Raw genomic sequence first — 22,052 nt, forward strand, 5'->3', positions numbered from 1 at the left:
GAGAGCGAGCGGGAGCGCGACTGACGGGACCGAGGCCGTGACGGGGTTGCGGCGAGACGCGGCCGTGACGTGGCCGTGACGCGCCCGGGGCGTACGGGACGGGGACTGGCCGTGAGGTGACCGGGCCGGGCGGGCGGCGGGGCGCGGAGCGGCCTCCTGAGCGGCGTCGCCCGCCGGCGCCGCGGGGACAAGATGGTGAAGGAGACGGAGTACTACGACATCCTGGGGGTGAAGCCGAGCGCCCCGCCCGAGGAGATCAAGAAGGCCTACCGGAAGCTGGCGCTCAAGTACCACCCGGACAAGAACCCGGACGAGGGCGAGAAGGTGCGGCGGCGTGGGGGGCGTGCGCGGCGAGGGGGACGCCGCGGACGGGACGTGGGGGGCGGGCCGGGGGGCGTGGGGGGCCTGAGGGGCCCGCGGCCGGCGGGCGGGGGGCGGGGCTGACGCGGGAGTCGGCGCGCGGCGCGACCCGCGGGAACCGGCTTCGCCCGGCGCCCGGCGCCCGGCGCCGCCCGAGCCGGAAGTGGGGTCTGCGCCCTTCTTTCCGGCGGGAGAAGCCGGGTCGGACCTCGCCGCGCGGTCCGGTGGCCCTTTTTAAACAGGGACCTCGTCTGACTCGAATGTTCGGGGCGCTCGGTGACAAATGACTCATAGCTCATCCTCAGGACCACTAACCCCTGGAACCTGCGTCCTGGAAACCGTCGGTCACCCTTTTCACCCGGGCCCCAAACGACCGGCGTCTGTCCTCAAACGACCGGCGTCTCTCTGCTGAAGGCGGATCGCCCTTCCCACTCCGTTCACGTCGTGTCATTTTCTTACAAAATGCTGCTGTCCTCAGCGGGGTTGGGGGGCGGGGAGGCTTTTCTAGGAGCTGAGCGCAGGGGCACCCGGCCGCTTTTGAAGTCACCCATTATCCCCCCCAGCAGTTAGTCGGGGCAACCGACGCCGATATCAAACAACCTGTCTGCCAAACTGGGGACAGCTGCTTCAGGACGGGTGGCCGGGTGGCGACAGTGATAAAATATTTATATTTAGCTACAGGTGCCGAGTGGGGCTGCCACAAAGTTAAAAAGCTTCCCTGCGGGACCATATGTCTGAGGCCGGCTGGGTTCGGGCCCGGGTGTCAGTGACTCCTGGATTCGCTCTGCTCGGTCCCTGGACCCCGTGTCTGAGAATCCCTGGGAAGGAGGGCGCCCCCAGGTTAGGGTTAAAATGCCTTTCCTTGGGCGTTGCCCTCTGCACAGCTGTCCGGGTGCGCTGTTTGGTGTGTTAGCCCAATGTTTGTTGGCAGCACTGAATTAGTGTCACGTGCGTGAGGCCCTTACTGGCCAAGTCTGGCAGGCCCCCCTCAGCAGGCGACGGGCTCACCTTCCAGAGAAGGGGAAAGCCCTGGAAACCTGTTCTCAGCCCGGACTTCCTCCAGAGGCGGCCCCTGGCCCCTGGGCTGGGCTGCAGAGCCGGCCTTCAGCCTGCTTTGAGTGGGACTCCGCGGGTGACACCCGCACTCCCCAGCGCCACGCCGACAGGGCCCCACGCCCACGCGTGCCTGTCGGCTGGCTGAATGAATGGAGACAGCGGAGGAGAACACAATGGAAAGAACTCCGTGTGGGAGGAGGAGACAGCCCCGTGGAGGGACATTGTTGCAGTGCGGGCGGAAGCGGGATTGGAAATCGAAGGGAACGATGTCCCTGTTGTCCCGATATGATGGTCCCTAAAAGAGAACTCGTTTGTTCATTCACCAGATAACCTCCCGCCTGGCCCTCCTGTGTGCGGGGCACACCGTGTCGACCTTTTCTTTTCGTGCAAGTCTGTGTGTATTGCTCGTCCACTTCAGCCGCCGTAGGTGGAACCTTCTTTCCTCCTGAGTGTCTCACTGTATTATTAATGTCTCTTCAAAAATAGATTAAGGCGGTCCTGTCCCCACCGGCTCCAGGATAACTGAGACGGCCATTGGTGTGTTGATCTTTGTTTTGTGCCCTGTTGTCCTGTGTTGCTTAGCACTGGTCGCGAGTGTTTGTTGTCGGGCTCTCTGTCCTGGAGTCCGTGCTTCTTTCCTCGCGGCTGGTTTCCGTGGGATACCGGGAGGTGGGCCAGTGAGCTCCTCCCTCTCTGGCAAGGACAGGGGTTATATTCCTGGCTGTTACCTTAACCGGCTTTCCAGGTGCCTTTGTTCTTTTGGCCAATTTCACTGTAACTTTTAGTTTGAATAAGATTTTCATGAAAGTTAAAAAAAATCATAAAAGAGCCATTTTTTCTCCAGTGCAAGGTGCCTTCCAGGATCACACATTGCATTGAACGTTCCTGTATTTTAGTTTTGCACAGTGTCCTTCCATTTGAGTTTTCTGGGGGTTTTTTTCTTTGCAACTGGATTCCAGTGATCACGTTTTTGGTGGGAATGCAACACGTGGGGTATTTTGTCTGTCTCAGGGCACCAAAGAGGTGTATCTGAAGGTAGTGCCAAAAGGATTTGTTGGCAGCTGAGACAGGAGGGAGCGAGTTATCTGGTCTTGCCAATAACTGGCACATCAGGGAAACTGCGGGAGGGGCCGGACTTTGGGGGAAAGTATAGGTTTGCACACCGTGCTCGCAGCCTGTGGTGGATAGCCACTCACAAGACATCTGTAGATGAATTTCATGCTAGTAACCCCGTAAAGCAATCCTCGCAAGTCCTGGGCTGGCTCCGGTTGTAGGCGAAGTCCTAACTGGGCTTGCTGCCTCCTAGTTCCACATGACTTTCCTGTCCGGTGCCACCTGAGTAGGAGACACTTTCCTCCCCACTGCTGTCCCTTGTTCTCTTCAGGGGCCCTGCCTGCCACTGGTCCCATAATAACGTTCACCCCATGTCTCCCACCTTACAAGGGGAGTAAATGGAAAAATCGAGTTCCAGATAATGGACAGACCAGTTACCCTGGGGTGTTGGGTGCAGAACCTCTGACATTGCATCCATATAGTGGTTTGCTTAATAACACAACCTGAAGCTTACCTTGTTTAAAATTCTGTTTATTGATTAATTTGAGAAAGAGAGAGGAAAGGGGAAAGAAAGAGAGAGTGACAGAGAGAGAAACATTGACTCGTTGTTCCACTTACTGGTGTATTTGCTGGCTGATTCTGGTATGTGCCCTGACCTGAGGTCAAATCCGTAACCTTGGTGTATCAGGATGATGTTCTAACCTTAACTCCTAAGGTGCTAGGGCACCTTATCTCTTTTTAATTGCTCTTTTTTTTTTCTTTTAAAGTTTAAGCTCATATCCCAGGCATATGAAGTGCTTTCAGATCCAAAGAAAAGGGAGATTTATGACCAGGGCGGCGAGCAGGCCATCAAGGAGGGAGGCTTGGGCAGCCCCAGCTTCTCCTCCCCCATGGACATCTTCGACATGTTCTTCGGTGGCGGAGGGCGGATGGCTAGAGAGAGAAGAGGTAAATGCTTTTGAAGACCTTAAGCAGGTCGTATAGTTTCCAAATTGTTCATTATTGGGATCAGGACAGATCATGACTTAAGAGGGTACAAGTATCATGATTTGGGAACCATTCATTTTAACTACTTCATCCCTTGTCTAGTATCCAGGCTTCCTGGAATCTCTCAGTACATTTAGCAATAAGCTGCCACCCTCTAAATACCACATATAAAGGAGCAGATGGAGGGGTGTACAGAAAGGAGGAAGGTCAGGTTCATCTTGCCCTCTTTTCTCTGTCATTGGGGTCAAGCTCCTGAGTGTCCTCAGAGACATGGTGGCACCTCCTGGGGCTATCAGTGACCTCACTGCCAAGAGCACCTCTCTGCCTGCCTGCACCTTCTCCCTCCCCCGCCTCTGCCCTGGGCCTGGGCCCTGTGTTGGGCGGGTGCTCTGCTGTGTGCGGGTGGCCTCCTTTTCTCAGCCTGCTCAGGAGACTTTCTAGGCAACAAAATCTACCCTTTTATGTTTAAACATCTCGGGTAAAAGAACCTAGCTGCCTCCCTCTTCAGAATGCATTAAGATTAGCAGCCTGATCCCCATGAAATAGATGAGGGATTTAGTCCTGAGCTGAATGGCCCTAGGCTGTAGTTTTTGAGTTCTGGGATTTGCTCTTCCTAATTTTTCTACCTCTCATCTCCTGCCAAACTACAGGCTGTCCCCTGTGACTGTCACTGGTGATGTCTCATAGCCCCCACTGTCTGCTTAGCATACTGTTGACAGTATGGTCAACAGTGTGGACCTTGAAACCGGGTGGATAACCAATATCATGACCCTGGACAAAAGCAGAATGAAAAAGCTCTGCCTTGGGGTTGACGAAGGGTGGTGGGAGGTCAACAAGAGGCCCCTAAACAAGGCTACACTGGTTCTCACCTTAAGGTTGACTTGAGCTTCAAAAAGCTTGACTGCCAATTCTGTGAACTATATGCTGAAAATCTCAGTGTTTTGGGGGAGAAGTCCTTGCCCTGTTTCCTGGGTGTGTTGCCCGCTCGTAGATTGGACGATGTAGATGTGATGAAAACCTTGGACGTCTCTTGCCCAGCTCTCTCTCTGTTGGGGACGAACAATTTCTTGTCCTTAGTTCAGTCATCTCTGCAAGTTGACAGCCGGTAAACAAGGACAGCTTGTCTCAGGGGCTGTGAGCAGCAGCGAGGGCCCTGATGCTCCGGTCCTGACAGGTGGGCACAGCAGTAGCTCAGACTCCCCAACTGAAGACAAAAGGCCCACTGTCCTGCCTGCACAGATGAAAGGGTTTCCACTTGGCCGCAAATTACAGAAGAGCTCAGAGTCAAGTGCGTTAGGCTCAAGGAAGTTTCACTGAAAGGTCCAGAGACGGGTTTTCGTACCCTCCCCTGTGGGCAAAGGGCTCCTTTCACGGGGAGAACCTGGGCAATCCATTTCATTGTAACATTGCTTTAGGTTCGCTCAGCGATCGCTGTCCTCAGATTTGTTTTGGAAATAAAGATGGAAAGTATTTGTGTTGACATCTATAAATGATTAATTAGCTCCTCGCTAGAAGGGGTGTTAGTTCTCATTGTTGGTAGAGAGCCAGAGGAATGAGCAGGGAGGGGACGGTGGCCCAGGCCCAGCTCCGAGTCTCTAGAGAGACTTCACACGAGAGTCCTATGTGTGGCATTTGATACAGTGGTATATTCACTCATTTACTAATTGCTTTTTCTTTTCCTCCCCCTTCGTAAGGCAAGAATGTTGTACATCAGTTGTCTGTAACTCTTGAAGATTTATATAATGGAGTCACAAAGAAATTGGCCCTGCAGAAAAATATAATTTGTGAGAAATGTGAAGGTAAAATCAATTTTTTAATGACTCTCAAAGTTCTGATTCCTTAGATCTGGAAACAATTCTAAGTGTTTTATAATTCAGAAAAAAATTAAATGATCTTTTCAAAGGGAGGGTTAAACACAGATTGCCAGCAGGCAACCTGAGGAACAAATTTGTTTCATTTGTATGATTTTTATGTTGACTGCATATTTATTTAATATATAACAATTATTTTAATTTACTTTTTAATTTAAATTGTTTTATTGTTGCTCAATTACAGTTGTCTGTGTTTTCTCCCCACCCCCACCCCCTCCAAAGCCACTAATATATGACAGTATTTAAACCATTTAAAAATACAGCAGTTCCCCCTGCTGACTCTAGGAGTCAGCAGACTTTTTTGGCAAAGGGCCAGCTAGTACATACTTTAGGTTTTGTGGGTCACGTGGTCCCTGTCACAGCTATTCAACTCGTAGTGCAAACAGACAATACAAACAGACATGCCTGTGTTCTATTCACTTGACTTAAATGTACATGTGGTCTGTGTAACTTTTAAAATCTGATTTCTAAGGAACTCGCTGTCCCCCAGAGAACGGGCTGAGCCGGGTGGCTGCCCCACCCCGTGACAGGGCTGTGCTCTCTGGTCCTCCACAGCCTACCCTACTCGGTCACCTGTGGCCTGGGTGTTTCCCCCTGGGGTGGAAGCAACTACAGCTGATGGGGCTTTAGCACTGGATTTGGTGTGGCACCACCAAAACCACAAATGGTGGAGATCCCGTGTTATCATCTGGCCATCGTCTCAGCGAGAAGCACCCAGCCACTTCCACCTTCCTTGTCCTGGGACTATTTATAAATAGTCCAAGTGGCGGTTTATCCCCCACGGTGGTCCCACAGCAGCCGTGCCTCTGGGAAGAGCTCAGCTCTCGTCTGTCCACCCACCCTGTCCGCAGGTGTCGGCGGGAAGAAGGGCTCGGTGGAGAAGTGCCCGCTGTGCAAGGGCCGCGGGATGCAGGTCCACATCCAGCAGATCGGGCCGGGCATGGTGCAGCAGATCCAGACCATGTGCATCGAGTGCAAGGGCCAGGGCGAGCGCATCAACCCCAAGGACCGCTGCGAGAGCTGCGAGGGCGCCAAGGTGGTCCGGGAGAAGAAGATCATCGAGGTGCACGTTGACAAAGGTGAGGGCGTGCCCCTTGGTGCTCTGTACGAAGTGTGGTTTCTGAGAGAAATGGCGCATCAGGGAGGGACAATGTTCCGCAGGTATGAAGGATGGGCAGAAGATAGTCTTTCACGGAGAAGGCGACCAGGAGCCCGAGCTGGAGCCCGGGGACGTCATCATCGTGCTGGACCAGAAGGATCACAGTGTCTTTCAGAGGCGAGGCCATGACTTGATCATGAAAATGAAGATCCAGCTTTCTGAAGCCCTTTGCGGCTTCAAGAAGACCATACAAACACTGGACGAACGAGTCCTCGTCATCACGTCCAAATCAGGTAACGGTTCACGTGTGCGCCCGTCGTCGTTGCCAGTACGTTTGCCTTGAAACTACTGGCCACGGAGCCTGGTCTCACCCGAAAGGCTGCACTCTGTTACATACATTACGACTAGATTTTCTCTAGGTTTAAAGTCCCCGTTAATGGCTTGGAAAATTTATTAATTTTAAAATAATCTCCTAGAAAAAAATCTCACAGTGGGAGCAGGGGGAAGAGCCTCAAACGGGAATCTTCCCAGTTCTGATGTTTAAAAATTTTCAGAAAAATAGAGCTTTGTTCTGAAAAATTCAAGTCACAACCTCTTAGTGTGACAAATATCAATGCAAGTGTACTAAGATTCTACCTGGAAATTGCCAGTGAGGCTAGAATTTTAAACTTAATTTTTGCATAGGAGGAAGACCTGGCGGATGAGAAGTGTTTTTCAGTCAGTGGTTATTTGTGATCCATCCACATGTTCCTCCAGCCTCAATGTTGGCGACTGCATGCAAGAGACATTTTAAAAACAGAATTTTCCTGAGGAAGGACCTCTCAGTGTACCCTCGCAGGCATCCATAGGACTGTCTGCACTACCTGGGGGAGCTGGAGGGAGCTACTTGAGGAACCAAAAAGGTTCTTGAGTTTGGTCAGCCCACCAGCTTGGGTAGACACCAGGCTCCCAGCTCTCGGGAGGGCGAGAGTTTGCAAGGGCACCAGTGCCCCTGCCTGGGAGGGGCTGAGGGGATGGCAGGCATGTGGAAGAGGGGAGGTCAGGCTAGCACCTTGGCTTGAAGCTGCCTCAGAATACACTTAAGGTCCCTTGTCCATGCCACAGAATGTCTGCACAGGTGTGGTGGAGGCTAAGCCACCCACGCACCCTAGACCCCCGCCCCGGGGGCAACTTTTCTTGTGGCCATCTGAGATGTAAGGCTGGAGGGTGGGAGTCTGACCCTTCAGGGCTCCCTCCGCCCCCATCTTGTAGCTGAACCTTTCCCACGGCAGGTGAGGTGGTCAAGCATGGGGACCTGAAATGCGTGCGGAACGAGGGAATGCCCATCTACAAAGCGCCCCTGGAGAAGGGCAGCCTGATCATCCAGTTCCTGGTGAGTTCACCTGTTGGTTTTCATGGGACAGAGCAAAGGGCTTCATTGGGAAGGGAACACACACCTCCTGCTCTCTCCCATCGCCTTTTACAGGTAATCTTTCCCGAAAAACACTGGCTTCCTCAAGACAGGCTTTCTCAGCTAGAAGCTCTGCTGCCCCCCCGGCAGAAGGTGAGGGTCACAGACGACATGGACCAAGTGGAGCTGCAGGAGTTTGACCCCAACGACCAGAGCTGGCGCCAGCACCGGGAGGCCTACGAGGAGGACGACGACGGGCCGCGGGCCGGGGTGCAGTGCCAGACAGCCTGACGGCCCCGCTGCACGAGCACGCAGCGAGTGTGAGGTCAGCACAGTGAAAACAGCATCGCTCTGATAGCCTGGTCGGGGTGTCCTGTGTATGTGTTCAGCATTCTCAATGGCTGAGTGTCTTTTGGGTTTTCTTTTGGTTGTAACCTGTTATAACTTAATTATATTTAAACGTTTTAAGTGTAAACCACCTCCACTCTGCATACAGAATCAGTTTATTTCCATGTTTGGGATCCACGGCAAGGCCAGCGACCACACTGACGTGGTGAGCTCGTCGAGGCTTTGCCCGACTTCGTTCCCCCACAGACGCAGTTCAGGCCGCAGCCCTCCGTCTGGGGCCTGGGGCCTGGCCCACCCCCGGTCTGGGTCGCTTTCCTTCCCTCCTGGGCAGAGGCACGGAGGGAAGCTGATCTCAGGGCTGCTAACATGACATCCGAGTCTGGCTTCCAGCTGACCCTCCTCGAGAGCAGAGGCGCGTCTGTGGACTCGCCTTGGCTGCGGTGCCTGGTCCAGGCGGACTGGGCCTCGGCCACCATGGTTCCTAGCGCTCTGCACCCGAGTGAATGGAATGGAGTGTCAGTGTGTCTGATCACCTCTCCTGGAGGCTTCCTGTGACCTCGTGGTGAGGACGGACCTGTGTTTTCAGTGAAACATGGATGTAACTGTTTGCCTTGTGCCTCCTGCACCTTTCTGATGGTTTTAATGCTTTTCTGTCAACAAATGTTGGAATGCTTGCCCACCAAAGTGCTTCCTTGTGAAGAAAATGAAACCTTCCGTGTCCCCAGCAGCCTCAGTGCAGCCACTGAATAATGCAGGTGGCCTGCCCCTGGCGCTTCCTGGACACCTGGGGGGTCTGGAGGGGCACACGACGTCTGTGTTCCACCTGACCCGCCCAGACTCCGCACCTTCTGAAGCACGGTGCCTCCCGCCACTCAGCCACAGAGGTGGCTTCCTGCTCAGGATGTGTCCTTTCAGTCCTGGCAGGCAGGCCAGTTTAAATGGGGGGTTCCCTCAACTTGGAGCCGTCACTCCTGTCCTTCCCAAAACAGTCGCAAAGAAAAGCTACCTTCTGAGCTGCTAGGCTAAAGCAGAGGCCACTCGTCACGTGCACTCACTGGGACACACGGCTCCTGCGAGTGTGGTACACACTGGGGGCCCCCCCTGGGAGGCCAAGCAATTTGCTTGACGTGGGTGTGGAAGAGCCTGCGGTGCCACTGTGATCACTGGTCAGGACAGACATAAAACCTGTGCTTCCGATGGAGCCCATGTGGACGTCAGTGTACAGACGGACCACACCTGCAGGGCGCCCTGTTCCTGTGCTGCGACTTCCTCACAAACGATCTCCAGAGAGCTGTTTAGTGGGCGATGGGGCACAGTTACATTTGGCTCCTTCCTTCTCATGTGAATGGAATCTGGAGGGTGTTGCTTCAAATTTATTCCACCTGTACATTTGTCACTTTAAAATTAAAGTTGAGCTGGTATGAGAGACAAAGGGCTTTGGTGTTTTATTTTCCGGACCTCAAACGAACAGCGTTATGTGCCAGCTTGTCGATATAATGGGATGAAGTCTCCACACATGGAGCTTCATTTGGGGGACAGACACAACCAGCAGGCAGTGACAACGGCTATGAAGACTGAGAGTAATGGGAAAGGGTGGCAGGGTGCGGGGGAGCCTTGTCGCCGGCAGACTGTGGGAGGACCATGGCCTGTACGGTCACAGCGGGGTGAGCAGGGCAGGGGGGCAGGAGAGAGAAGCAGGGCACAGGGCCTGACTTACAGGCATGTGCCGCTATGATCAATGAGAGCAAGCTCCAGTGTCGGCTGTGCACACCTCCCGTTCACACACAGACCAATCTCAGGCACAGGTGCCGGGGCCAACGGGTGGGGCAGGAGTGGGCAGCAGGCGCGGGCGGGAGCCTGTACATTGCTGAGGCAACAATGTCCACCAGCGAGCTGGAGACTTGTCTGAAATCAGCAGAGTGAAGCAGAGAGAGTGTGGCGAGGCCATTACTAGTTCATCAAATGGAAGGACGTCCACACAGGAAGGACAGAGGGACGTACCCAGCCAGTCCAATGTTTCCTGCAGTACAGCCTCTTCCTCGTCACAGCTTCTGCACGACTCAACCTCCTGGCACCCTGGGGGCGAGCCAGTATTTCTAAGCTGTACCCGGATCAGTGGGTACCTGGATCTCCGTGGGAGACTGACAGTCACTTTCCCATAACAACGCCGACTCCACTCACCGTGTGCCAGCAAAACGGCGCGAGGAAAAGGAGCATGTTTGAGAATCTGGTGTTTGCACTAAGAACAAATGTTATGAGCAGCATTTCCAATAAAACATGAAAAGGTTTATACTGTATCTACAAAGTTTATGTTTCTGCTATAATAAATGCTGTATTTCTTTGAAACAAGCTACAAAGATAAGGAATGTTATGTTCAATCTGTACATTCTCTCTGTACATTCTCTCGGCAGCATCAGCATGGAAAATCTTGACGTTTAAATTGGACAATCGTAGATGTGAATTTCCTGATCGTCTCCAACAGACACAATTTTTGAGCCATTTCCATTGTATTTTACTCCCCAGACCTGTAAATAAAGTAAAAGAAAAAAGTTCTGCTAATGCCTTTCTTTATTCTTTGCAAACAAACATCCTTACTCTATTTTCATTTCCATCCTGGCTGGTAGGGCTCAGTGGATTGAGTTCTGGCCTGGGAACCAAAAGGTCGCAGGTTCAATTCCCAGTCAGGCCACATGCCTGGGTTATAGACCAGGTCCTGAGAAGGGTGCCAGCGAGAGGGAGCCAATGGCATACGGATGCTTCTCTCCCTCTCTTTCTCGCTCCCTTCCCCTCTCTATAAAAATAAACCTTTTTAAAAAATTAAACAAATCATCTCCTTGGACAGGCCCCACAATGACAAGTGATGACTGTTCAAGCAGCAGAAACTTCTGAACAGGAAGGCCTCTCCCCAGCCGCCCCAGCCGGGCCACCCCAGGTGAGGGGCCCAGACACCACCAAAGTGTTTTCCAAACGGCGTTTAGAGGTTGCGCGTCTGGCACCGTGCTCCCTGGCCTACACGTGCCCAGCGCTGCCCAGAGAGTGCGCACAGGACACAGGCTGCAGGACGTCTGAGCGGCAGCAGCTTGGTGCCGGGTCCACTGGCCCGATGACTCGGGCGGCGAGGAAAGGAGAGCGTTTAGCGCAGTGGTCGGTCAATGCGAGCAGGCCACAAAGAACTGCAATGTCACCGATGTCCTACCTGATCCTGGTGGTCAAAGAAGGTGTGAACACAAGTTCTCGTCCCCACATCCCAGACCTTTACACTTTTGTCCGATGAACTATTTAAAAAAGGAAACATTCGTATTAGCAAAGCTCTCAGACTGGTCTGAAGTTGGAAGGACTCGTGACCAAAAACCCTACCCTCTCGCTCCGCTGCACCCTGTCCGCATTCACCCAGGAGCTGGCCAGGGCGTGGACTCCGCAGGGGCGGCCATCTGCTCCCAGAGCAGCCACCTCTGACGCTGTCCCCTGCCTGGCCCCGGCACTCTCATCCGGCAGTCTCACATCCTTAAAGCCCTGAAGGCAGAATCCTCAGTTTATAAGGAAAAACTAAGAGCTGAACTGTTCAAAAGAATCCATGTTTGTTCCAGCTAAGGGCAACTAACTTCACAACCGAAAAATAAAACACACTGCAGAGGACAAAGGCCACTGAATAAAAAACAGGCCACACCTTCTGTAAATTTTAAGGCAGTTCACACTTTTGAGGAAGGGCTAAGGATCGTACATACCTGGAAACAAAGTGAGTGTCGTCAGGACAGAACGCCACGTTCAGTACCCAGGATGCGTGGCCACTCAGCGTGCCAGCTAAGTTGGCGTGTTGTCTGAAAGGAGCAAGTGTCAGAGAAAATAGAGATGTCATTAGCTCCGGAGCAAGTCACTGAAGGTACATCATTAACTCTGCCTGTTTAATTGGACCCAATCTGCTGGCCTCGATAATAACATCAGTAGATCTACAACCCCCTTTTCAGGGAAAGGGCATCATGCACCACAGAAAGTCAGTTTCACAGTGGCATTAACCCAAAACAGGTCAGTGTCGCTGACAGTAAGACCCATGACAAGCGGAGTGCTTAGAAGTCAAAACAGAGGGGGAGCCGAACTCCAGGGGCTCAGTAGGCGGCTCCGACGACGGGAGGCTGAGGACAGCAGCAGGTTCCAGGCGGGGCCAGCGCCTCTGCGGCTCACCTGCACAGTCCATTTTCACCTGACCAGGGGCAGTGCGAGTGTAACTGCTACTGCCGTTCTCCCTTTCTAAAAAAGTGAAGTCAAATGACCTACGACAGGAGAGCCACCCGAAGGCCTGACTGCGGTTTCACGCCTGTGAACAACCCCCCGGGGGTAGGTACAAGGATAGGATGCAGCCTCCGTGGGAAGCTCCAGGTCTTCAGTCGGTACCCCACCTCAGCCGGGTCCCGCTCCCACAGTGCAGGGGCGCTACTCCCTGCGGCCACCGCACGGGCTGCAGGGAGTGAGGATGGGGCTCGGCAATGAAGGCCTGTAGAAATGAGAGCTGGGCCCTCCAGGCCGCACGGGCTCTGCTCCCATGGACGGCCCAGCCCGAGAGCCGCCCACCGCTCTGGGCAGCACGTCCTGGTGCGGCTCCCCGGCAGCTGCAGCTCTGACTCCAGGTCTATCAAAACCAGTGAGAAGGGGCGCTGCCCCGACTCCCATGGCTATGACTGTGGGCACATGCCCCGTGGATCCCAATGCCAGGTTTGGGAGCTGGGAGCCAGAGGCATGCTGACCGCAGTGCCCAGTCAAAGTGTCAGGACCCATATCTGCCACCTCAGAGGGAGTCCTGGGGGAGCGGGTGTGGGACTGAGGCTGATGGGAAATGCCAGGCTTCAGAGAACCATTGATCAAAGAGGATGATCGACTCCTGTCCCTACCTGAGTCAAACCCCAATGACAAAGGGCTCCCTGACCCGGACCTGCTGCCCCTGGGGCCGAGCGGTGCCAGCGGGAGTGGTCCACCCCTTGGGAACTCTCGGCCATCACCCCGGGCAGCTACAGCCCAGGGCTCTGTCTCCCCATCTTCATGCTGCTTACCTACCCCAAAGAATTTACAACCAGTGGGTCCCGCAAGAGACAGGACGCCCAAAACACAACAGCGAGTCTCTGATCCCAGCAGGTAATCCACACACGCCTCCCTGCAGGACTCTCTGCACTCACAGGCAGGAAGGCCTGATGGGGAGGAGAGGCCCCCCGCGACCCGAGCACAAGTCTTTAACAACAACAAGAAGAGACAAGCGGGCACCGGTGTCAGGGGAGAAGCCTGCATCCCAGAGGGTGACTCACACATCGTAGATCTTGATGTAGCCATCGTCTGAGGCAGTGACGAGCAGCTGGGAGTCCGGGGAGAAGGTCAGGGAGCGAATGGGCATGGCATGGCCTGCAGTTCACAAAGGCCCTCGTTAACCTGGTGACCACCGTTTCCCGTCCCCTCACATGTGCTTCCCACCAGCTTTGTCCCTCCCAATGACACCGAGCCGCTTCCATCAGAGAGGAGGGTGCAGACTGGACCCAGCCTCCTCGTGTTCTGGAATCGTCCATATGACCCAGGCCCCTCCTCCTGGAGCCACTTCTCCGCAGCTGACGCTCTAGGTGATGCCTGCAGTCACGGAACTGAAACCCGGAGGCACCCCCGGTTTCCGAGACGGCTACCTTGCAGACCTACTGCTCCTCCGCCCTTCAGTGAAGCAACACTGCTTCCGCTGGGGCCCGACATCCCCATCTGCACAAAAGGAAGCGACGAGCCGCACCTTCCAGCGTATGCAGCAGTTTTCCGGTTGCGATGTCGAAAATATTGATGATTCCGTCTATAGCTCCACTGGCCAGATACTTCCCATCAGGACTCTGCGCACACAACACATGGGGAACGCATGAGACCCCACGTAGAGCCAGCCCTGCCCAGCAGGCAACCCACCGGCCAGACGGCAGCGTCCGACAAGCCCCTGGGCCCTGCCCCGCGGAACAAACACAGCGGGTTGGGAGGGCGAACGCAGAGAAGCAGAGACAAGAGAGCAACGTTTCCTTACATAGGCAATGCTAAGAATGAATTTTCCTCTCGTGTCCAAAGAATATTCCTTTTTCCCACTTTCGACACCAAAAATGTTCACTTTGCCTACATGAGTCCCGGTGGCCAGATACTGGGAATCAGGAGAAAAGGCCAAAGTCCAGGCATCCACTGCATAGGAAACAAACAAACAAAGAAAACTACCATGAGAAAAGATGTGACCTTAACTAAGATTTTAAAAACTTTTAGAACACTGGTGGGAACATTAAATGGTACAGCGACTCTGAAAAACGCTTGATAGCTTCTGAAGTGAAACCGCTTTCCTTAACACCAGGCAACTGCACTGCCAGGAACCCACCAGAGACGAAGAAAGCCAGCTCTGTGCCGAGGCTTCCACACGGGTGTGCACGAAGCTTCACTCAGCGTCACCAACTGGGAGGTAGCCGGTGTCCCCTGTTGGGGAACCGACGAACTAAGTGCGGGGCCTCCGCACAGGGGGACAGTCTGGACAACAAAGAGGAGCGAACAGCTGCTCCGTGCCTCAGCACGGAGGAACCCGGAACACATCACGCCTGAGAAGGAGCGAGCTGTGCCAGACCATACGATTCCACCTTCATGAAACTTTTCAAAAACGCGACACTCTAGACACAGAAAGCAGACAAGTGGCTGCCTGAGGCTGACAGGGCGACGGATGGACCATAAACAGGCACGAGGGGAGGGCACAGAACGGAGGGCCGGCCTCACAGGCACCATCTGTCACTAACACTCGCTGAGCTGTGTACTTAAGTTCAGAGTGAAATTAGAGAGGTGACATTTTACCTACCTAAGACTGCAAATGAAGGGAGATGGACTAGAAATACTCTTACAGAAAACCACAGTGTGACCAAGCATTTTCCACAGATTTACAGGGAACAGGGCTGGGAAGAGGCACTGTGAGAAGGCAAATCAGCTAGTGTTCCGGGACAACTGAGTTGCTTTCAACGGCCCCGTCCTTTGCCTGGACGGACTGGCTGCAGACTCCTGCCTGCGCGGTTTGTACCTCCTTGTGGGTCACGGATGCTATGTTAGCCTTTCTCTTCTCAGATGCACAGGGCTCTGGAAGCCAGTATGGCCAGGGCCCAGATGCAGGAATGACCCAGCTGTCCACTTGCCACCCAGGCCTTGTCCCACGGGCCCTCAGCCCTCTCCTCCTGCACCTGCCAGAACCAGGGCCAGCTGGGTCAGAGGGAAAGGAGAGAAAGACTCCCAGGTCCCTTGCCTCAATCCTGGGGCTCAAGGACCAGGGACCTGGTGCCCCGCTCAGCCCACAGGACAGTGAAGGAGAGGCCTGGACTCTTGGTGGACAGTGGCTCCCAGCACAGAGGAGCCAGCTCCATATTCCAGGGGGAGTTTTAAAATAAAAGTTTCTTGCAAATTTTAATGCACACCTTCAAAGTAATGATGAATCATTTAGCTCTATCACATATCTTATGAAATGTTTGTTTTAAAAAGCAAGTTAAGTTAAAAATACTCGATCAACAAAGACCTATTCATCCAACAGCTCTCTTTAATATCCAGCTTTACTCCCAAAGGATGATGGTGTTCATTCGAGCAGATGCGGAGCACTGCCTCCGAGGGGCTGTGCTCGGGCCCCAGACGCCTGACCGGGAACTCTTACCAGGTCCTGCATCGATGGACTTGATCTGTTTGCCGTTTTCCAAGTCCCAGAGACGAATGTGAGCATCAAGGGAACTGGACGCAGCGATGGGCAGAGTGTGGCTGATGTCCACGGACACCACGCCCAGCTGGTGTCCCTCCAGACTCCACTGCAGGTCCAGCCTCTCATCACACCTTCGATGGGGGACAAAGAAATGGACTTCTTCACACACAACCGACCGTGCCCGGCACCTGACCATGCCCCCCAGGGTCTGAGAAGTGGGGGAGCAGAGACGCACGAGGAGGCCCTGCACACCACGAGCAGCCACACTGTGACCATGGGCCTTTTTCTAAAATACCACTGGGCTCAGCACTGAGTAACAGGAAGGCAAAGGAGAGACGAGCTGCTCTGTCACACCCCCACACACCCACTGCTTTCTTGCCTACATGACAGTGCGTACTTTCCTGACCTCACTTGGGAGCCTGGAAGCAAACCCCCAAGCCCCAACTTCCAAGGCTGTATGTTAGGGGCGAGGGTGCTCACCATTTCCAGACCTTCACCAGGTCGTCCAGGGACCCCGTGACCACTGTCTCAGAGTTTTCTTTCTTGTTTGTCCCCCAGGCCACTGACCAAATGGCATCGTCATGGGCTAGAATAGAAAACATTAAAAAGTCATTTATCCAAATGGTTGGATTAAAATTTACCGCACACACACAAAAGTCACTTAAAGAGACTTCATGCAACTTCTAAACTGAATGTGCTAAATAAAATGGAGCTAAATGCGGTTATAACAATTCTCAGGCCAACCCACCTGTCTGCTTCCTGTTTCACGAAGTGCCCTTCCCAGAGCTTTTACTACAACTGCGGAGCCACACGTGAGAACAGGAGGTTCTGAAGGAGCCACCTGCCCAAGGCACATCTGCCAGGTGGGTGGCAGTCCCCCAGTGGTCTGACTGGTCCACTCGGACACGCTGTCCAGCATGTGTCTGTCCGAAATGGCTACTACCACTGGACCAAAACGAGCAGAGCCGGCGGGGCGCCCTCCTGCACCGCCCAGAAGAGAGACCTAAACCTGCTAACGGCGACCTGCCAGGTCTCTGGGAAGCAGCAGGCAGCTCACGTGAGCAGCAGAGGTCTGCACGCAAGCACCTGCTGCGGCCCCCACACGAGCTGTGTTATTCTCGATGGGCCGGTTCCGACATCAGTCCTTCTGTATTTCCTCACTTACTCGCCACCACAACCCTAGGAAGGAAGCACTGTTAACATCACCTCCTTTTACAGATGAGGAATCAGAGGCCTGGAGAGGCCCAGCAGCTCAGCCAAGCTCAAAAGCCAAGAAGGGCAGAGCTGGAAATCAAAGCCAATCTCCCCAATAACTGAAGTCCCCCTGGAGCTGCAAGTGTGGAGGCTGCCCCTGTGGGCCCCACACTGGGCCTGCAGCCCTGGCGGGAGTGTGAGTGTGGCGGTGTGCGTGGAGGCGCTCTTCCTGCCTGGATGCACTTCTGCGGGGACACCCCTGCAAGCTGTGCACGTGAGGGCACTGCACCCAACTGCGAGTCACAGCATCACGGCTCTGCCGATCCCCACCCGGCGCGAGCAGGGTGGCACTGGCTGCATCCCAGGCTGCAGACTGGATGTTGCTGGATGTTGTTTGTTTGCTGAGGCCCGATTAGCCCCGGTCGCCCATTCCGACTGCGGTGGACGAATGCTTTAGCCTGAACTTCAGACCACGTGAATGTCAGCTGCCTAGTGCGGAAGAGCGTTCGTCAGCCATCCCACACGTTCCTCCGGGCCTTTCCTAACTCATCTGCGCTGTGCTAAGAGCTGAGATGCGTGCAGAGAGGCCGCCACCCCCTTTCCAGGTGCGACGCCCACTGTCACGGGCCAGCCATACTCCTGGCGGGGACTTGGACCTGCCCCTGCTGCCATCCCCACTGCCACTGCTGCGGTCCTTGGTGCTTCCCACCTCACTGTCACATCCTCCGCTGTCATTAAGGTCAAAAGTCCTCTGTGGGCTGAGTGAAGACCTCCGAAGCAAGTTCTGAGTTCAGGGCCAGGCTCCAGTTCACCCTCCCAATGAGCCGACACTTGGCGCATTTCCCTGCTTCACCTGGCAGCTGGGAAGCTCACGGCCACATCCTCAGCCGGGAGCTCTCCAGCCTGTCATCTGAATGCCTTTGATTTTTGTTGTTGTTTGTTTGCTTGTTTTTAAGTGTATTTGTCTTCATCTGCCTCTGCCAATTTTGCCACAAAGCGAGTACACTTGGGTGTCTGGTCAGCGTGACAAGAATCTCAAGAGACACCAGAGACAACACTGTTTTCACGGGTGAATTTGCTCAAATGAGCAGGCTGCTTACCTTGCTCTTGTTTGAAGAGGATACTGTACTGAAAAGGAACAGAAGCCACATTAGACCCATGGTCAGGTCTCAGACGTCTCACATCCCCGGCCTAAAACGCTTGCCCCAGCAGACCCGGTCTCCACGGCGTCGCCCTCCCCTCCTGCCAGCTCCTGGGCTCCTGCTCATGCAGGATTTGGAGCCACACCAGAAAAAAATTAGTTCTAAGGAAACAGACTAATAAATGTACTCTGGCCACCAGGAAGCTCAGAGTCCACTTTGCAGCTTAATTTTTGCAATTGGATAATACTGTACAGCCTACAGAATAACCTGTTAACTTTGTCCCTAATCTTATTAGAAAGATGTCTCTCCTTTCCTGGTCTTTGTTTTTTGGTTTTTGTGTACAAATTCACTTCAGTTCCTCAATTCCTCCGTAACCTGGTGAGACTGAGATAACATAATCCTCCTCCAGGTGTGTGCGCTCCGCTGGTGCCCCCGCACCCACCCTTCAGAGGCAGAGCAGGCCTGGACCCTCGATTCCCCACTGCAGTCGCACACCTGCCTAACAGACCCACTGGTGTCCTCTCCTCACTTCAGCCTTACCTGGTTGGTCATTTCCTTAGCCAAGGATGAAGGGCCGAAGGCCAGATAGCTCTGTGGAAACAACACAAGGCTTTCAGTTATGGGGTGTCACCAGGACAGAGGGGGCTACAGGAGGTTCCCCTTGACTAAGAAAATCAGGCAACCAGCCCTGGCTGGTGTGGCTCAGTGGATTGAACACGGGCCTGCGAACGACACGATCGCGGTTCGATTCCCAGTCAGGGCACATGCTTGGGTTGCGGGCCAGTTCCCAGCAGGGGACTCACAAGAGGCCACCATACATTGATATTTCTTTCCTTCTCTCCTTCCCTTCCCCTCTAAACATAAATAAAATCTTTAAAAAAAAAATCAGGCAACCCTTTGCCAGGGATGTGCCCTGGCCCTTTTCTATGAGTCAGTCCCAGGAGTTCCTGTCACAAGCCCCTTGGAGCCCAGGGGCTTGACTAACACCTTACCCCTCCCATGTTTTCTTCTCCCCAAGTCTGACCACAGAGGGACCAGTCTCTGTTCCTTCCTGTTCATCAGAGAAATAAAACCAAAGGACCTTTTAATCTTCTTTTGCTCCCAGGGGGAATATCGGGTTAGGTCCTGCAAGCTTCTGGCAACAACATTTTTGTTAGCCAATCAACACGTAGCTTTGTTATGTGTGAGTTTCTCTGTAAAGACACTTTACTTACTATGCATTGGTAATTCTTTCATGCTGAGCTCCTGGCCAGCAGCACTCTGCATGCCTAAACGAAGCTCACCTCACACCCCCATTTCCTCTGCAGGGCACAGCAGGGCCTTTCCACACTTAGAAACAATATGACAGCACTTTGGCACTGTGCTTGGAGGCTAGTGTAAACAGTGAACACCAAAAAAAAGCACAAATATGCACAGATTGTGGTGCTACAAAGACTGGAAAAGGGCACCTGTTTACAGTGTGAGCTGAACAAGAAAGCAGATGTGAGCACCTCCCTGTTCACCGATGTCACATGTGCAACAGGTGACCTGAACTTCTCACCACCTCACACACATCCTCAGAAGAGCGCAAAAGCACCCTAAATCCTGGTTTGGGGGCTACCAATAAATTTTCACTCATAGGCAAGTTTGACACTGACCCTGAATATACAGACACTATATAAATCACACAGACACATTTAAATACAGACACTGAAAATAATGAGCAACTGTATGCTGAAATTTTATCTAAAACAAACTTGTGAGAGTATAACATGTCACTTTTTAGTAATACATGATGTAACAATACCCAGCCGCAAGCCCAGTAACTACCATAATTTCAAAGTTGTGATGTGCTTACACGTTATCCTTGCATATGAAAATAATTGTGATTTCTTTTAGGGACAAAGTAGCACTGTTAATATTATGACTTGTTGCCTACATTTATCGTTGAAAAAAATGCTAAATTTCAATTAGGGGTTGGAGCACATAAGGATGCAATTTTTCCTCTCACTCTTGTTCATGGCCCTCTTCATTCTATTCATGAGCAAAAGATATCACACAGCTAAGGCGTTCAGGTTACTTGCTTTAACTTTGCAAATCCCAAAAGTGTACTGTGAAGTTTTTCCAAGAATACAGAAAAAACAAACAAACAAAAAAAGAACCCCAAATAATATATCTAAATAACTCTTGCCTGTCAAGATCACATCCAAGCTGGTGGTGCTCAATTCATCTGCGACCCAAGAGCCAGTGCTGCCCAGGGTAGGACGGACAGTTTTGCCAAAGTGACTGGCATTGGACCTCTACTCAGGCCCAGCCCTCCCTGCTTCCAATCCCCTCTCCTCATTCGCAGCAACAGAGGGAAAGGAGGAAAGGGTAGGGGACTTGCAGGAAGCCAGCCTCCAAGAAGCAGCCTCCTCACACAATGGCGTGATTCCATCAAGGAGTCACATTTGAGGATGTACTGAGTCGGGCCCATACACTTGGGTTAGCTCACTTAACCCTCATTTTCAGTAAGAAAACCCATTCGGTAAGTTTTCTTATTATCATCTCCTTCCTGACACGGGAAGTGAGACTGACAGCTGTGAAGGAAGCGTCCCCAAAGTCGGTCTGACAGTAGGTGATACAAGCTACGTTAGAGGGCACCAAGCTATATCACCCCCTACACCAGTCTCTGGTAGCAAGAACTTCAGAACCCAGGGGACCCCAAAGCCCGCTTTTGCCCCCTTCTCTCTTTAGGCAATTTTCTCACAATTCCTTAAGCGGATTCAGACTCGCACCTCTGCGTCTCCAAAAGGCACCCCTCGTGCCTGGGTGGGAGCGCTCTGGCATGAATGACCCACCACACCAAACGGGACTTGAAGCACAGCGAACCCGGCTGCGCTTGGACCTGTCCGGTGATGGGAGGCTCGCTATCTAGGGAGAGAGCATGGCTCTTCTCGGGAAAAGTTCGGTTAGGGCGGTCCTTCCATCTCCTGGGACAGGCACCTGTCCCGCAAAGACACCAGCCCCAATCTCTGGGCTGCACCGAACATTCCCAGGATGCACCCCGCGAGGCAGCAGAGTAAACAGTCACAGAAGCCATCTCTGGCCCGCTGCCGGGAGCAGCTCTGCTTGGGGGCAGCCTCGGGTCCACCCTGGCGGATTCGCCCTCCCGCCTGGGCCATCAGCGGCCCAGACGACGGGCACCCCTACCGGCCCGGAATCCAGACTCACCGACTCAAGCCCAGTCGTACAGCCCGGGCGCACGTCGACGCATTCGGCGCGACCGCGACGCACGGTGATGAACTCACGAGGAGGTGGGGCACTTCGCCCGCTTCCAGGGCGCCGGCGCGTGCCGCAGCGCCCCCTGCGGACACCCAGCCACCTTGGAGGGGGGAAGTGGGTGGAAACCGGCGGGTGGCGGGGGAGACCACGCCTCTCCCCGCCCATTCCCCGAGGGGCGGAGCCCCGGGAACTGCTCCCAAGGCCCAGGTTCAGGTTCTTACGGCCGCAGGTGCGGTCTCGGGTTTCTCCGTTTCTGCTCTGCTATTGGACTAAACCTGATGACTTCCCGGTTCTGATGTTTAACAATTTTCAGAAAAATAGAGATTTGTTCTGAAAAATTCAAGTCACAACCTCTTAGTGTGACAAATATCAATGCAAGTGTACATACCCCTCCTCCAGATTATTGTAAAAGCACACCGGTCGCGTTTATGCCTTTTATCTGTTGTCAGAAAACTTGAGGCTTTCACCCTCTGTTCGCTTGCTTCCAAATCCGCTACTGTTAATTTCCAGTTGGAGCAAATTGTTTTGGGTATTAAGTCAGTTTTTGTCAACCAAGAATACAACTATGTAGCTCCCCCAAAAGAAACAGACTACATTAAAA

The 22,052-nt window shown here is 53.4% G+C and overlaps 2 protein-coding genes across 8 annotated transcripts in view; one reads left to right on the forward strand and one right to left on the reverse strand.

The window, feature by feature from the left end:
* DNAJA4 (DnaJ heat shock protein family (Hsp40) member A4) overlaps positions 1-22,052 on the forward strand; it is a 25,708-nt gene continuing 3,656 nt past the window's right edge. Inside the window, exons 1-7 of one of the 3 annotated variants that reach the window (XM_037053437.1) lie at positions 1-324; positions 3,237-3,417; positions 5,151-5,255; positions 6,179-6,406; positions 6,489-6,719; positions 7,698-7,798; positions 7,892-8,134. In XM_037053437.1, the coding sequence (XP_036909332.1) occupies positions 193-324; positions 3,237-3,417; positions 5,151-5,255; positions 6,179-6,406; positions 6,489-6,719; positions 7,698-7,798; positions 7,892-8,107 (1,194 nt within the window). In that variant the 5' untranslated portion in view covers positions 1-192 and the 3' untranslated portion in view covers positions 8,108-8,134. Of the gene's footprint in view, positions 325-3,236; positions 3,418-5,150; positions 5,256-6,178; positions 6,407-6,488; positions 6,720-7,697; positions 7,799-7,891; positions 9,591-22,052 lie in introns of those variants that run through there. The other 2 variants (XM_037053436.1, XM_037053438.1) reach the window with 2 other exon arrangements.
* SKIC8 (SKI8 subunit of superkiller complex) overlaps positions 10,396-22,052 on the reverse strand; it is a 20,934-nt gene continuing 9,277 nt past the window's right edge. Inside the window, exons 1-12 of one of the 5 annotated variants that reach the window (XM_037053440.1) lie at positions 21,401-21,470; positions 19,492-19,579; positions 18,749-18,799; positions 18,167-18,194; positions 16,353-16,458; positions 15,831-16,003; positions 14,196-14,344; positions 13,920-14,013; positions 13,456-13,549; positions 11,890-11,982; positions 11,361-11,439; positions 10,396-10,689 (exon numbers count right to left, since the gene is read on the reverse strand). In XM_037053440.1, the coding sequence (XP_036909335.1) occupies positions 10,600-10,689; positions 11,361-11,439; positions 11,890-11,982; positions 13,456-13,549; positions 13,920-14,013; positions 14,196-14,344; positions 15,831-16,003; positions 16,353-16,458; positions 18,167-18,194; positions 18,749-18,760 (918 nt within the window). In that variant the 5' untranslated portion in view covers positions 18,761-18,799; positions 19,492-19,579; positions 21,401-21,470 and the 3' untranslated portion in view covers positions 10,396-10,599. Of the gene's footprint in view, positions 10,690-11,360; positions 11,440-11,889; positions 11,983-13,455; positions 13,550-13,919; positions 14,014-14,195; positions 14,345-15,830; positions 16,004-16,352; positions 16,459-18,166; positions 18,195-18,748; positions 18,800-19,491; positions 19,580-20,964; positions 21,060-21,400; positions 21,487-22,052 lie in introns of those variants that run through there. The other 4 variants (XM_037053441.1, XM_037053439.1, XM_037053442.1 and 1 more) reach the window with 4 other exon arrangements.

Source organism: Sturnira hondurensis, unplaced genomic scaffold (genome assembly GCF_014824575.4).
Source record: "Sturnira hondurensis isolate 20B ecotype Veracruz unplaced genomic scaffold, ASM1482457v3 Scaffold0007865, whole genome shotgun sequence".
Classification (NCBI taxonomy): domain Eukaryota; kingdom Metazoa; phylum Chordata; class Mammalia; order Chiroptera; family Phyllostomidae; genus Sturnira; species Sturnira hondurensis.